The sequence below is a fragment of the Meles meles genome, chromosome 16 (genome assembly GCF_922984935.1).
Source record: "Meles meles chromosome 16, mMelMel3.1 paternal haplotype, whole genome shotgun sequence".
Lineage (NCBI taxonomy): Eukaryota > Metazoa > Chordata > Mammalia > Carnivora > Mustelidae > Meles > Meles meles.
In genome coordinates, this window is record NC_060081.1 from 33719887 (window position 1) to 33735438 (window position 15552).

Below are 15552 nucleotides of genomic sequence, written 5' to 3' on the forward strand. Positions count from 1 at the left end.
GTGAGTCTAGAAAGGCAGATGTGCCCGACACACGACACACTTTTAGAATATTAAGCATTTAAGATTGCCGTGCTAAGCATCGGTCAGTAATAGCTCCGCTGAGGATGGCATTCGACCACTTCCTCCAACACCAAGGCCACGCCAGTTGTAGAAATGGGCCACACGGGGTCCACCTGTCTTGTAAGCTGCAAGGGCACATATGCTTCTTTAAGTTGTCCTCTGACTGGCTTGGCCTTCACCCTAACACCCTAAAACACATAGGGCCACCTGCACCATACGGTCTTGTGCTGGTTCTTGAGAAAGAAAGACGTGGCAGAACTTGAGGAAGTACAAGGAGGCCCAAGTCCTTTTTAGCATGAAGCATTTCCATGTGGAAAGACAGGGGGCTGCGAGAAGATGGGAAGGTGGTCTAGCAGGAGACAGAGTATGTGGGCACCAAGGGGCTGGCATGACGATGGTGGTAGAGATGGTAGGGAGGACATAAGGAGTGGATTCTACTTCTTAACCAAACCCAAAGATATGGAACTTTGGGCACCTCTTGAACTTAAAATGGACCAATTTAAGACAAATACAAATGGGTCATTTTACACAAGTTTGGTCATGATGAACACACCCTGAGATATTGGGCTGAGAAGATGGGAGGACACAAGTTGTGGGATGGGTTATCCAGAAGACTGAGAGCAACCACAGGCACCCCATTACCAGCACATGAAGTCACCAGTAGTCCTCAGAAGTGGACATTTGTTATCCTGTCCTAGAGATGAGGTTCAGAGATGTGCACCTATATGGATGACACAGCTGGCTTGACCCCAATCCATGCACTCCATCACCAAGTTACCCTGACTCTTACAGGGAGCTTTGGATTTCCTCCATATATTCTTCTTCGGGTTAGGGCCTTAGATCATATTTCTGGAGCATCCACTAGGGAGAACTGCTAGATGGAGCTTGGATTTATCCCAGAAAGGCAGTGCTAAACACTTTTAGAATATTAAGCATTTAAGGTCAAGGGCAAGGGGGCAGGTGAGGGAGATGAAACACGATGAAACTCTTTTTTTCTAGGACAGTGGCTCCTGACTTGTGCTGTATATGGGAATGACCAGGCAGTGGCCCTCGTCAGGGACATCAGGATTTCTGGAGCTGGGATCCAGGTAGCAGGGAGTGTTTAAGTGCCGTGGATGGAATCACTGTCCTAGAGAGATGGCTTCTGTGTCCCCTAATATTATCATTATGATAAGGATATTAATGTAAGCAGCCAGGGGTATTGTGACCCGTGTCTTAGGAGACCCTCCTACTCTTCCACCAGCTGAGTTTCAGGTTGCTCTGTGGTTATTTAAGACAAGTGAAAAGTAGAAGTGAAACCCAAGACTGGAAATTCATCAGGAAAAAAAAAAGTCTTAAGCAAGAAAGCTAAAAGATAATTTTTTTGTTAAATAATGAACACTCGTAAAACAGCAGTGAAATGGTATTAAAATGTCTGATTACTTATTTCTCAGCATTCGTCTGATAACTTAAGCAGCATGAAGCAGTAGTTGCACTTAAAAAAATGACAAGAAAATAGCTACTCATTTAGTCGACAGGGAAGGTTCATTTCTTTTTAAAGCTCACTGGTGTCACTGCTTATCACCAGGGCGAGTGTCAACACAGGCATCTTTGCGCTGAGACGGTGTCCACAGCTCCTTTGCCTACAGTTCCCGGATCAAACCTTGGTCCTTCAAGGAAGGGTCTCTGGAGGGTCGGCGGCCTGCCCCCCACCCTAGATCAATGAGGCCCCAAGACTGAATATTGCTGCGTGGTGGCTGCTGAGTTTGGACACGTTCCAAAAGAGGCTGGATGTTCCTAGGCTGGGGCAGCATGGAGGGAGTGTCCAGTGGGCCTGGGGACAGACCCCATGCTATTCTGGCTTTGCATTCTCAGGGCTGGACCCATCTGAAGTCCAGTGATAGCTGGGAGTCCTGCCGGAAGTTTTGCTTCTCTTCCTGCCAGCCCCATTCTCTTCCTGCAAGGGAGGTTCGTGGATGGGGGATGCCGGTGGAGTGAAGCAGGGTCACAGACAGAAGTGGCGTGTCCCCTGTCCTCTGCCTATTGCACCATATTCCATAAAAAATAAACACATTTGTACTGTTTGTGTATTGCTAATGCTATGGCATTCCAGGCACTGGCAGGCTGCAGAGAGAACTACACTGTCATGAATCCACCAGAATCCATCCAAGACGGCCTTGCGGGTCAGGATCTCTGGAACTTCCCTTTGGAAGGGTCAGCCGTGCCCATCTGCCTCGTGCTCTACACAGTGCTGTGAAAATGAAATTCAAGGGTAAAACAAAAGAAATCCATGGGTAGAAAAATCCCAGGGCTTTATGGAGCCATTTGGCAATAACTTAGAGTGTACAGCATCGCACAGGTGTGTCTACCTGAACGTCCACCCCTTGCCAGCCCTGTCTTCTTTGCATCTGCATACGACTGGCCCTGGTTCTTCCCCTGTGCGCCTGGATGAAGCTCATAGGTGGTTGTTCTTGGAGAGGTAGGCGATGAGGGCCACAGCCACGCCCACGTAGATGCCAGTTCCGATCGTGATGGACAGCACAGCCAGGAACAGGGCCCGTCGGGAGCTGGTGCTGGCCTGGTGGAAGTCCCCCTTGGCCACGGCTTTGTTCGTCTGTTGGAGAGAAAGGAGGGAGGAGAAAAGGAAATCAGGATGAGCAAGTCGGAGCAAACGATGTGAGTGTAGTGCTCACCTTTGGCGCCCTTCCAACCTTGAACTTAGTGACAGCAGACAGGGAGAACTCACTAACAGGTAACTGGGCATGCTCCAGCATGGTGGAGGCATTCCATAACTGGTAAGGAAGAAATGGGGGAGGTATCGCTCTCCCAGACTGCAAGGCAGTCAAAGCTTAAAAAAAAAAAGAAAGAAAAGAACCCCCAGGAATGTCCATGGCTGGCAGCACTCCACCACCAGTGTGGGGCCTGGGGCCTTCGGCACCAGGATGTGAGGGAGAGAAGATATATGACACCCCCAGCACCCTCATTTCTATAGAGGGCTGACTTTTCTTTCATTTGAATAACCCTGAATATTAAAAAATATGTTCACATTTACCTGATTTAATCTTTAAAAACTAGTAGGGTGTGGGGAAAGAAATGATGGTTCTCATTTCTCAGAGAGGAAACTATGACATAAGATCATTAAACTGATTGCTGGATACTTAACACTTTGGTCTTCAGCTGGTAGCCATGGAATCATGCGTTTCTGACTATTATCCTTCCTCACCATAGCTGGTGTTGGTCGAATTCATCCATCGATAAAATATTTGATATAAGACAATACCCGTATTTCTGTTCACTCAGTTGCCTAGCGAGGTGTTGCTTTGATGATATTCATGTTTCTTGGGGTCATGGGTGGGTGGGAACATGGAGATTTTGGATGTTGTATCTGGTTGGGTATTTAGTAGCAGACCCTATGTACCCATCCTCAATTCCTTCCTTTGCTGTCCCCCTCTACACGTGAGACTAGAAGGATGACACAAGAGTGTGGGGACCATCATGTGCTTCAGCTGGAACTATCCTCAGGGACCTACTGAGGAAAATGGTGAATTTGGCTGATGGGGGTGGAGGCTACCATGGCACCATGACCCTTGGGAGGGGCAAGTAATGCTGAGGAGTGTCTGGCTGTGGATTCTTTGTGGTCAGGGTACAGGCAGAGCCTATTCCCCAAGTAGAGGGCCTAGCTCATTCTCTGGCTCACCTCCAGAAAGCCAGATTTTCACTGGCTCCCATCTCTGCGTGTCATCAGGGGTATTTCTGCATTGTGTAGGCTGGTAGGGGAGTCGGTGTGTCATTTACTCAAACTAAAATATGCTGCTGCATCTGCCACGGACCACAATGGGTGAGACTCAGAGGTAACTTGTGAAATGAATTTCCACCCTCCACAGTCCTGACCCTGATTGATGAGATATGGAGCTCTGTGTTGGGCTGAGGAGGGACCCTGGTCTGCTTGGTGGCCTCTCTTCCCCTCCCTGCTGGATCGTGGAGCTCAGTTTTTGCCCTCCTCCCCTCATTTTCTGGCTTGGAAGGGAGCTTGGGAGCTCACTGCTGACAGTTCTTGATGAAGCAGAGCTAAGGGAATGCAGAATGGGAAACCTCCTAGGACAACACTAATTAATTAATTAAGCCTTAGCTGCATTTCATTTTATCTAAAGCAGTACTCTCAAACACTCCGGCATCCCATAACATCACACTGGAACTGCCCTTCCTTCGGCAGGCGGCCACCCTGCATTAGAATGGGGCTTTGCTGCTCTCTCTCATGAGCATCACCCCGAGTCCCCAGGAGAGGACACAGATGTTTAGAGAGAAAGGCAGGGCACGCTGGGCACTCCCTCACCCTCAACACGGGCCCCACCTGGAGCGCCTTGGTCCCAACTGCCTATCTCATCAGAGCTCACATGTTTCAGTAACTATATTAGTAGTTGCCTTCCCGGCTCATCCATAAGCTCCAGAGGCAGGTCCATGTCTGCCGTGTCCATGAGGTCTGCCTGGAGCCTGCAGGAATGGTCAGAACTCGCTGAACACTTGAGGAATGACCAGGTGAGTGGGCTGTGCGAGATCAGCTCCCTTCAAACTCTTCCAGGTGGTTCGGGCGCAGGTGCATCCTGGTGGCCTCTACAAGGAGAGTAGTGGCATGGGGCAGGCTTGACCCAAGCTCTGGCACAACTCCACAGAGCTCCCCTCTGCTGGGTTCTGAGTTCACAGTGCCAGCGCTCTCATCCCCAGGAGCAAGGAGTGTCTGCTGGGGAATTAGGCTCCACAGTCGACTCTCATAGCCCAAGCTGGGAGAACTCCATTTGCGATCTGTTTGGTTATAGGGCAACTGTTCCAACGGAAAGAGTGTTGTGTTGAAGATGTTATCAGCTGAGATGCATCAAAAGCAGTAAACAAAGAGAGCCTCATTGACAAGCAGGCTGCTTTTCAACAATGCCTCTCAGTGTCTGCTTTTTGCAGAAGCTCCTGCAAGGTAGCTATGTCATTTGCACTCCACAGAGTGGGCATCCCGGTCTAACAAAGTAGTGTCTGATGCATCCTTCGTTTCGGACAGTAGATCCTGTGGCTATAAAGCCGGTTGCATATCTATCTGAGAGGGTGCAACCACAGAGAAATATTTCTATTCTGAAAACTTCTGGGCTACGTCTCCAGGATCTTCTTCCTAGGCATGAGGGCAGAGATTCTTGTCCTCGGTCCGGGGGTTTTAAAGCCCTGATGCTGAAAGCAAGACTTGTGCGTGTGCGTTTTAATGAGATGAGGGTCAGCCATGCTCCCTGAATTCTCGAAGCAGCCCCTTTCCCAGCTGCTCTGACTGCTTCACTGGGGTTGAGTGGGGGGCAGTACCAAGAGGAGGTACCAAGGAACAGAGCCAACATGGTGTCTCCTGATAGGGCAGGAGGACGTCACAGGTGCCTCTTGGCTGGAATGAGCAGATGTTGTTTGCTTGTCCTAATTGCGAATCTAGACTGTTTACAACCTGGTCTGTGCCTGAAGCCCATGGTTTGTAAGTGATTATGCTGCAGGCACGCTGAGAGCCCATACTCAGAACGGCCTGCGGGTCTCGTTGGCACAAACTGCACCCCATCAGATGTATCTAGAGCAGGAGTTCTCAACCTGGTGCACATTCCAGCTGCCAGGGAGCTTTGAGAACTCCTGATTTCCTGGTAGCACCCCGGGCAGGGAAGTCAGAAGCTCCAGGCTGGGACCTGGCTTCTGTGCTTTTCATCCTCTCAAGTGATTCCCACATGCAGGCAAGGTCAAGACCAAGGTTGCCACCTGTCCTGGCTTGCTCAAGACTGAGGGGATTTGCAGGACTTGGGAGCTTCAGTGCTGGAATAGGGACAGTCCAGGCGAACTGGGATGAGACTTCCTGCGTCACAGGAAGGCAGCCCTGGATCTGTCATGGAGAGTATCCTGGTGACCCACATTTTCTGACAGAAGCATCTTTTCATGTCAGCCTCCCCGTGATAGAGCAAACGAAGCTGGGTGAGTTGGAGCTCAGGGGGAGAACTCAGCCTCCTGGAGGGTATCTCCAGCCTGAGGTCCACCCACACGTTTGGTTGTGACAGCTATGTGCCCTCGTGGCCTGTCCAATTGGTGTGCGAGGCACTGTACTGATTCCTGCATGTGGACACTTGCAGGAAGGGAAGCTGTCCACATAGCTTAGCTCTGTTTTTAGTTTGTGGGGTGTCATTTCCAAACCCCATTCCCTCTTGACTGGTTTATGGTCCCAGGAGTTTATAATTTGCTGGCATTTCACCTCCTGATTGCCAGCTTTCTAGCGGTAACTTCTGGCTCAGCCCTATGTTGGCAGGGCCGGTGTGCCTTGGAGGTGAGGCCTCCATCCTTAATCTGAGTCTGCCCTGGGGAAATGCCTTCCTCTGTGGAAAGCAACATGTGCTGAAGGAAACGGAAGGCTTGTGCCCATCCTACTTTTTCTCGGACATCCACATGGCTTACTTGAGTGGTCTTGGGCTTGTTTGGGGCCCCTGCCTCCTGATTTGCCTGCACCTCCCCCACTCTCTCTAAATGCTGTCCATGACAGACCCTTCCACGGCATACCTGCTGTGGTCCCTGCACCCTGCAGCATGGCGTGGTGGCCTTCTGACCCTGAAACCTGTTCCTGCCCAGCCTCATCTCCCCCCACAGCAGGGTGGCCTGCCACCAAAGCCCTGCCCACCGAGGGAGTGTGTGTGACTACTTCAAACCAAATGTTCCACTGACATTAATGGGGAAAGAGGGAGTCTGAGACTCAGAGTTCCCATCTGTGCAGTGGTCCCATGGGAATGAGGCAGGAGTGGTCAGCTGGGGCTCTGATACCGCCTCCTGCCCTTCACCCTCCAGATCCATGCTCTTCCCACAGAGGCCAGGAGACTGACTTGGTTCCTTCTCTGGTCCCCCAGCTTCTCCCTGAGAGCTGCCCAGCAGCCTCATCAGACTGGAGGTAGGGAAGGGCCCAACATTTGTGAGGGTCCCAGCAAGGACAGCTCCTGTAGGTTCTAACCCTCCATCCTGCTCTCTCCAGGCCTCCACATGGTGGTGGCTCTGATGCACCTGCCCCAGTCACTGCACTGTCCCTCATGGCCCCATGCCAGTCACCTCTGCAAATTGATCCTTCTCAGATGATCTAGCTGGGGTGAGCCATCTACTTCCCGAATGAACCAGCTATGGTATGGGGGTGGTAGAACATTTGCATCTGCCAGGACCTGGCTGTGGGCCTGGAGCAGCCTCTGTGAGGACCTGACCTGCAGGCGCTTTGTCACCAGTGAGACTCTTGCCGCTGTCCAGACACACAACCCAGCCTGCTCTCTCCTGACGGCTGGGCTCAACCATTGCCGAGAAACACATCATCCCCAGCTTGGTGGCTTCAGACAAGAGGAAGCACTGACCTCTGTATCAGTTTCTGAGCGTCAGGAATTTGAGAACTGCTCAGGAGGCCAGTTCTGACCTGACCTCAGGGGGGTCTGGGCTGTGTCTTCTCAATGTCCTTACTGTGTTTTGGGCTGAGGTGGGCCACTGGGCTTGAGGTGAGGTAGGTTTCACTTGCTCACAGTGTCCTCCTGCTGGAACCTTCTGGGCTCCTTCCTCATGGCCCTGTTCACCTCTAGTCCATCTGGAGTCCCCTCCTAAGACAGAGGCCTATTCTTGGGGCATCTCAGGATCTGCTCTGGGGGCCCCTTCACAGAAGCGCTCTCATGGCTCAGGCTGGCTTCTTCTTGCACAGGTGAATGTAACCTCCCATGAAGCCATAGGATGCACACATGATGTCATAGTCCAGGTATCCTCCAGCCAGAGTAGGATTAAATCGGTGCCAAATCGTCCAGGCAGTGACCACTTTGGCTCCCAGGATTAGGCTAAGAGGTGTTCCTCCCCATGGAAGTCATGTTTCAAGGGCAGTTGCCTACAGGCAGCTCTCTCTCAGTGCCACCTCCGTCACCCCTGAAGGCCAAACTGTGAGGGTCACCACACTGGGCAGAAGGATGTGCGACATTGTGAGCTGACCCCTCTGGTCTAGTCTGCAAAGAGCCCTTCCCATTCAGGCCCCTGAAGAGGAAAGGAAATCCACCTGTTCCCACTTTGGGCTGGGAACCTTACCTCTTGGGACTGGGTTTTCCTTCCCTGCCCTTTCTCCAACAAGTCATGAGTGAAGTTTGTTACTTTCTTTTTGGGACCTTTTGCTTAGAAAACAGCAAGGTCCTTGCAGCACCCAGCTGTGCCTTCTGTGGGACCCAGACTTGCACCCTTTGGAAGGAGGCTGAGAGGATAAGTCACAGGGGAGGGAGGAGCATCAGAAGGCAAGAAGCCTTCGGGCCCCATTGTGCACTCTGGGGGCAGGGCTCAGCCACAGCCCCAACTAGAGAAATGTCCTCCAAACCCATACCTGGAGGCATTTAGCCCTTTAACACCCTGCTGCTGGAACATTTCACACTGAGACATTAAATGTGTGCTCTGTTTCTTTAGTTACATGATTACCCTCACTTATCTGGTTGTGACGATATATAGAAAAACTGACTTTGAAAGAGCAAAAGGAAAATGTTAGTGCTAAAAGTCATGAAAAACACTGGCTTCCTTTCCTCTCTCTTGAGTGAACTGAGGAAATAAAAATAACAACAAAGTATCCATAACCAGGACAAACATGTTTGGGCTAAGCGTGAGGTCAGTCAGCCCTGAGGCTGGGACAGGCGCAGAGTCAAGACACCGTGTCAGGGGAACACGCCATGTATCACAAGGCAGGAAACCTCTTATACTCAGTTAAAGCTCATTTTGCTCAGGTTTTCATGAGAATGGCCAGCTTGCAGAGGACTGTAGACAAATTTATATTTTCTGGGGGACACTTTTTAATGCTTATGCTTATTTATCTCCCCACACCTTTCTCCATTGGTGGTGACAGAACCGGCTGAGTGGTGACTTTTAGGGGCTTTATCTGCAGGAACTGGCTTCTCCTAGCGGTCTCCTACCAGACTGGGGACCCTGATTTCCTCTGATACTTCCTGTGTGTCCAGGTCCTGCTGTAGCCAGGGCTACAGCTATCACCCGAGCTATCCAGTTCTCCCCTACTTCCTAATATGGCTCCCCTTCTTGCTGCCCACTCAGCTCTGGGTTTACCTGAGATTTATCTTGGCATTCATTGGCATGCTGAAGCCCATGACCTTCTTTGTTCACTTTGACCTGCCTTCCTTCTTCTGCTCACTCACAACAGCTAGAAGTTCTGTCTGAGGCTCAACATCACAAGAGACATGGCCCAAGGATACAGCTGCTCATCAGCCATTGCCAATTTTCCAAATAGGAGAGCAGAACCAGATCAGATGTCTGTGCTCCCATGAAGAGGACAAAGGGGTTGGGTGTTTGGAGGCAGCAGAGGGAATCTGAAGGGATATTAAAGCATGCTGTGAGATCCAGGTTCACTCCAGTAGGAGGGTAGGTGTTTGCCTTTCACTTTAGGAGAGCAGCTTAAATGGGGGCTCTGCAGGGTCTTGTGTGTATCCCCTGCATGGGGGGCATGCGGCCAATTCTTGCCTGGAAAATCTCAAAGGCAGAGGTGGGCTGGCCAGGGCTTCAAGGTCAGAGCTGAAAGAAGTGCTGCTCTGGGGGGACAGGACAGGCCCTCCCATCAAGGAGAAGATATGGTGGGCTGCCACAGGGCCTGTCTTAGATCCTGTCCAACAGAGACCAGCTGAGGGGCGAGCAGATCTCCACAGAGAATGCTGATGGAAAACGTATGGCTTGTCTCAAGCCAACTGTAGTTTGAGGATGCAGAATGTGTTTGGGGTCTGCTAAGAACCTACCAATATGCACAGATGGGAAAGAAAGCCGTATATATCCACTAGGCCCAGAGGGGGTGAGGCCTGGCATGCTACCTGGCCATGCTCACCACACCTCACTCCGAAGGCGCAGACACCATGGCTGGCAAGCTAGAGGAAGGGGGGGGGGGTGGAAATTGCACCTCTCCTTCCTGAGCATGCAGGCATGTCCCAGTGAGCACAGCTTGAAAGAACAGTGCTGTGCACCAACACACAGGCTTAAATGGAAAAGAGACCCAGTAGCAAGTTTTGGTGAGAATGTGGAAAAAACAAATTCTCATATAGTCCTGGAAGGAGTGTAAATTCTTAACACTACTTGGGAAAAGGATCAGTACTTCTTACAGCTGAATATATGGGCATATGATCCAACAACAAATCTCCTCTTGGTAAATACTTAAGAGAGATTGTTTGTATGTTCACCGAAGGACATCTACAAAAATGTTTGTAACAATAACCATCATAATAGCTCCAAACTGGAAGCCAGCTAAATGTCCAACAGCAATAAAAATGAATAAATAATAATGGTACCCAGTAGTGAAAGAAATAAATCTCAGAAAATTAATGGGGAACAGAAGAAACTAGACAAAGGATTCTCTTTACATAAAGCGCAAAATATTCTGTGCTGTTAGCATAGAAGTCAGGCTACTGGATATCTTCAGGGGAGGGTCAGCCACTGGAAGAAAGCATGGTTTTTAAAAAATCTACTCTTTCACCCCCAGATACTTTAAGAAATGATTCTACGAAAAATTAAATGACAAGGTAAGAACTATTCATAAAGAATAGAGAAACTCATTTTATAAAACTAGTAAAATCTTGATATCAAAACCAAAGAAGGGAAGTAAGGAAGAAGGAAAGGAGATGCTAATTTCTCTATAAACACAGATGCAAATCAAGTGGAGGTGTGCTCTAGCTTACCTCTGCACACTACTCACTGGCCTCTGTATTTGCAGTGGCCTTTTAAACCCCTAAGTCACCTACTATATCCTCATGGGAGCCCTACATGTCCCTGCTGAGAGAGAGGCTCCTGGGGGTCTGAGAGAGCCCTACATGTCCCTGCTGAGAGAGGGACTCCTTACCACCCTGGGGCCCTACAGCTTCACGTTTCAAGAGCCTGGCCAGGCTCAGCACACATGTGCTCAATGAGAAAAGAACAAAGGGCAGCATAGCATTTTCTCCCGCTGTTTCTGAGTGCAAACATGCTTTGGTCAGAAACATTTCCGCCTTGTACAGGAACCCCCTGGAGACATCCCCATGGCTGACAATCACTGATCCTATACAGAGTCTACAAGCTGATAAGGAAGATATAAATCAGGGATATCTACAAAGGAAATATTTATATCACGAGGTAAAATCCACTTGACTCTGCTGCTGAGCACCAGGAAGGATGTGGCTCTTGGTGTTTGGGCTTGATGCAATGCTCTGCAGGACAGAGGGAGAGGGGTATGCTGCCCCTCAGGCGATCCAGGAGAGGAGTGGGAAGAGAAGAGGGTCAGAGGCTGGGTTGGAGAGGGACTGTCTAGGTGTGTGCCTTTCAGGAGAGCTTTCTGTGAGGGTGGAAGTGTTTTATGTCTGTGCTGTCCAGCATGGTGGCCATGAGAACACCTGCCTCATGTGACTGTGGGATCTCTCACAGGGACATGCACTGGCCCCTACTAGGCTACCATCTCCCCTTCTTGAGATGATCTGGAATGTCCCAAAGGATCTAGGCTATGGTCCTTCACAAATGGGCCAGGAAGCTTGGGCCAGCTTTTCTCTTAGCTCTGGGCTGAGTTTCTTATAAGCTTTGTCAATATCTTCACTTCCTTTGGCTGGAAGTATTTGAGGTTCTAGTAAAATCACAATTTTCTCTAAGAAACACCTGCTGCTTTGTTTCTCTTACACTGATTTTGAGGGTAAGGTTGAGTAGGGTCAGATGTTTCCACATTCCATGTTACCCATGGACACGTTCACTCCGTTCCTGTTGAGGAGCAAGGTCCAGGCATGGCTGGAAGAGCCTGAGCAGAAAATGCCAGCACCTGACACCAGTCTCTAAGATTTGTGACGGGCTCCCAAAGACACCTGCTGTCTCCAGAACCATCTCTCTGGGAATTTATAGCACTTTGGATACTTTATGGCTCATTTTTCCTCTACTACCAATATCTGTCTTTCTGGATTACATTTCTTTGCATTATTGCAAAGGTTATTTCCATTATTTATTACTCTTACCATTCGCTCTGCACTGACAGGGTACTCAGAGCTGTACTTGAAGAAAAGACAGACTCCGTGTAATGTTCTGAATGAGAGCAGCAGGATAATTTGGACCTAAGCCACAAGGATGGAGAGCCTCCCAGAGGCAGACGTCTCGCATCAATCCTCAACATGCTTATTTCTTTCCTCTCATGTTTTTAGCTCCACATGCATTTTATGATTTCCCCCTTGTAAGCAACTGTTCTTTTTTAAGCCATTTAAGACAATGGATCTTCTGTTGCTAGTCGGGTCCAAACACCAGAAAGGACAATGGATATGAAACAAATGTATAACTGTGTAAGGGTAAAATCTGACTCGAACCTCGGTCACCTGGGTGCGGGCACTAAGCATGGGCCTTCACAGAGCGACTCCTCCTGGGCTTGGTCTGGGCCTCTGCCTCGGGGGCCAGACTTCCTCCAAGGACATCCCAGGGACCCTATCATCAAAGTGGTTTCTTTTGTGGATCTCATTTCATAGAGAACAAAACTGCAATCACACACAGCAACAGGAATAACGGCTGCTGTGCCACACTCATGCGGGGTGCATGAACTACTGTCATCTTGCATGCTCCATGCGGATTAGAGAAGCTGCCAAACCCTCCCAGCTCCTGAGAGGCCTTCCCCAGGGCCTTCCACCCTGTGGCCTCTGGTCAGTTGACACTTTCTCCCCGACGGGCTGGCCTCTGGTCCCATCCTGAGAGAAGTTGGCCATGGTCCCCACATACTTGTTCTGTAAGAGGAGGGCTGGAAGACTGGGACTCCTCCAGCGAGAGCCCAGAGAACCTGAGTGAAAGCCAGGCAAAATGGGAACTTCTGTGGAGGGCAAAGGGAGGTCTTCTACTCTTCCCTGCTTCCTGGTGTCTCTCAGCACCACCTTCCTGCCCAGGCCACCCCTCTATATTCCTACTCAGTACCCTAGCCCCTCCTGCTTCTTCTGGGGTCACAGGTGCTCAGAATGTAGGTTTTTAGGGAATGACAGTGATCGCAAGATCATAGGAAATTCTATTATTTGTCAGGATTAGAGATGAAATAAACTAAAGTCCATTTTTTAAAACCTACTGTCCACCTTCTGTCCAGTGCCCCAACCAATATACCACATTGCATTCAGATGTCAGGTCTCCTTAGGCTCTTTTTGGCTGTGACAGCTTTCAGGACTTTCCTTGTTTCGGATGACCTTGACAGTGTTGAGGAACACTGGTTAAATATATTGTAGGATGCCCCTCTACTGGAAGCTATCTAGAGGATTTTGGGGATGAAGACCACAGAGGTAAAGTGCCCTTCTAATAACTTCATGTCAAGGTTACATCCTATCAACAGGGTTTATCACTGAGGTTGCTGACCTTAATTGCCCAGCAGACATAATATTTGTCAGGTTTCTCCACTGCATAGTCATGCTCTTTCCTGCCCACACTTACGATATGGGGCATGTGTTTTACTTCCTTCAGGTAGAGTCCCTACATAAATTATTTGTAATTCATGTGTATGGGAGATGGTTGTGTTCTCCCCCAGGAATTGATTCATCCAGTCATTTATTTATATAGTATGGACCCTTGGATATTTACATCATACTTTGGTTTATAATTCAATGCTACATTATTTGTTTTGTCACTGACCACTGAAGGCTCCTTTAGGCTGATTCATGTGTACCCTTGACATGCTCCTAACCTTTTGCTTTAGGGCACTTTCTCCTTTTGGTACTATAAGATGCTCTTACAGGTTCATCTTGTATATTTTCTGCCTAAATCCTACAATCAGCCATTTTCCCATGGAGTTCTGATCTCTTTTATTGGAAGATTGTGTTAGAAAACAAAATCTGGGTGCTGTTTGTCACTCAAGAGTTCTCATTGATTCTGGGCTTTCTCAGCAACAGACCTAGGAATGTATATATATTATAATATGTATATTGTAATTGTGTGTACACACACACACACACACACACACACACACGCATCCAGTACTTATTGTCTCAAGCCACTCAGTACTTAGCTACAGAGCAAGAGATCACCAGAACATTCACTACTCTGTCCTAGGTACTCAGTCTCAGTACCAAGATGTCATGACATAATGACTCTGATTATCCTCAGTTACAGATGAGGAAACTGAAGCTCAGGGAAGGAGAGAAACATGTTCAAAGTCACACTACTCTTAAAGTGATGGATTTGAAACCTGCAGTTCTGACTCTAGAGGAATGCTCTTGCGTTAAGCTGTGCTGCCTCCCCCAAAGGCTCAAAAATGTTTTGAAAAGGAAATGAAAGAGAAATTAAAGTCCTCAGCCACACCACCTGGGATCACTGTAGTCAGATGGATGATGCTGTGTCAGCGTGGTTCTCTCCTGGTTGGTGGACTAAACCTCCTGTTAGAACAAGGAAGCAAAACCATCTCTGAGCACCCTTGCTCATCATAGTTATCATTATTGTTTCAGTTGAAAAGATCTGCACTCTGTTGGATGTGGATCATCTGAATAGGAATGTCAGCCCATTTACCCAAAACACAGATGAGCAGACCACATAGCCGGCTTTTCAACCACGAGCCAGCTTTCCCTCACTGCCAGTCGGGATGTTGATGGCTGAATAGGCACCGTCTGTTCCTGTGGTTGTAGCTCCCACTGAAGCAGCCCGGCAAGGAAAACCAGCACAGGGCTCCAGAGAAAGGAGGGGGAGAGGGTGAGGGAACAGGCTGGAAAGGAAGTAGGAGGGAGAAAGACCTCCCCATTATGTGAGGTGAGCCTCAGTCTTGAGCAGGCTCTCTGGCAAATCAAATGTCTGCACTAGCAGATGGTCCTGCTGCCCCTTTGACCTATGAGCTGCAGGTCTATACCTGGGCTGGGAAAGGTGGGGCCGGGGGAGAGAGAACCTCATGCCTCCAGTATATATTGCTACCACTAAATTTATCTTGTATTTACTAGGCTGAAAATTCTCAGCAAATCCTCAGGTGATACCATCTCAACGGTCTTAGGAACCAAAATATTCATACCCTGGGTCCCTCCTCCCTAATTCAGTGGGCTGTAGTGAGGACACCTGGTGCTGGTCAGCTGCAGAGGACAGGGTTCTTTCTCCAACAGTGGCTGGCAGGAGTCAAGGCACCCTCTCTCACCAGGACAAACTTGAAGCTTACCTCAGGACGGATCTTAGCATATAACCTTGTTGTATACAGAGCTGTTTCCATCTGCCTTAGCCTTCAGGAAGTTCCTGTCCACATGTGGGCTCTTTTCCAGGCAAATTCGCTATCAGAGTAGAGATTTGCCCGTTGAAACCCAGCATCTCATTTTTAAGCTCCCAAATTTATGTCCAAATACCATTCTGAGGAACCCATATGTCCCCTCTGTTGCTGGGAGGTCCTGTGGACAGACAAGGGAACGTGTATACACCCCAGTTCCCCACTGAGCTGCACTTGCCTGCATACAAGGGTGCTTTTAAATTACTGGCATTAGGAGATTTTAAAAACTTCCCCTCTTCTTTTAAATCCAATAAAAGCATATTTCCTGTCTTTGCTTTTGA

General features: G+C 49.1%; 1 protein-coding gene across 3 annotated transcripts in view; it reads right to left on the minus strand.

Annotated features, from left to right (window-relative positions):
* Positions 1–1399: 1399 nt before the first annotated feature.
* The window catches only part of SYNDIG1 (synapse differentiation inducing 1), a 191311-nt gene continuing 177158 nt past the window's right edge, over positions 1400–15552 (minus strand). For all 3 annotated transcript variants that reach the window (XM_045980286.1, XM_045980284.1, XM_045980285.1), the window contains exon 4: positions 1400–2653. In XM_045980286.1, the coding sequence (XP_045836242.1) occupies positions 2495–2653 (159 nt within the window). In that variant the 3' untranslated portion in view covers positions 1400–2494. The remainder of the gene's footprint in view (positions 2654–15552) is intronic.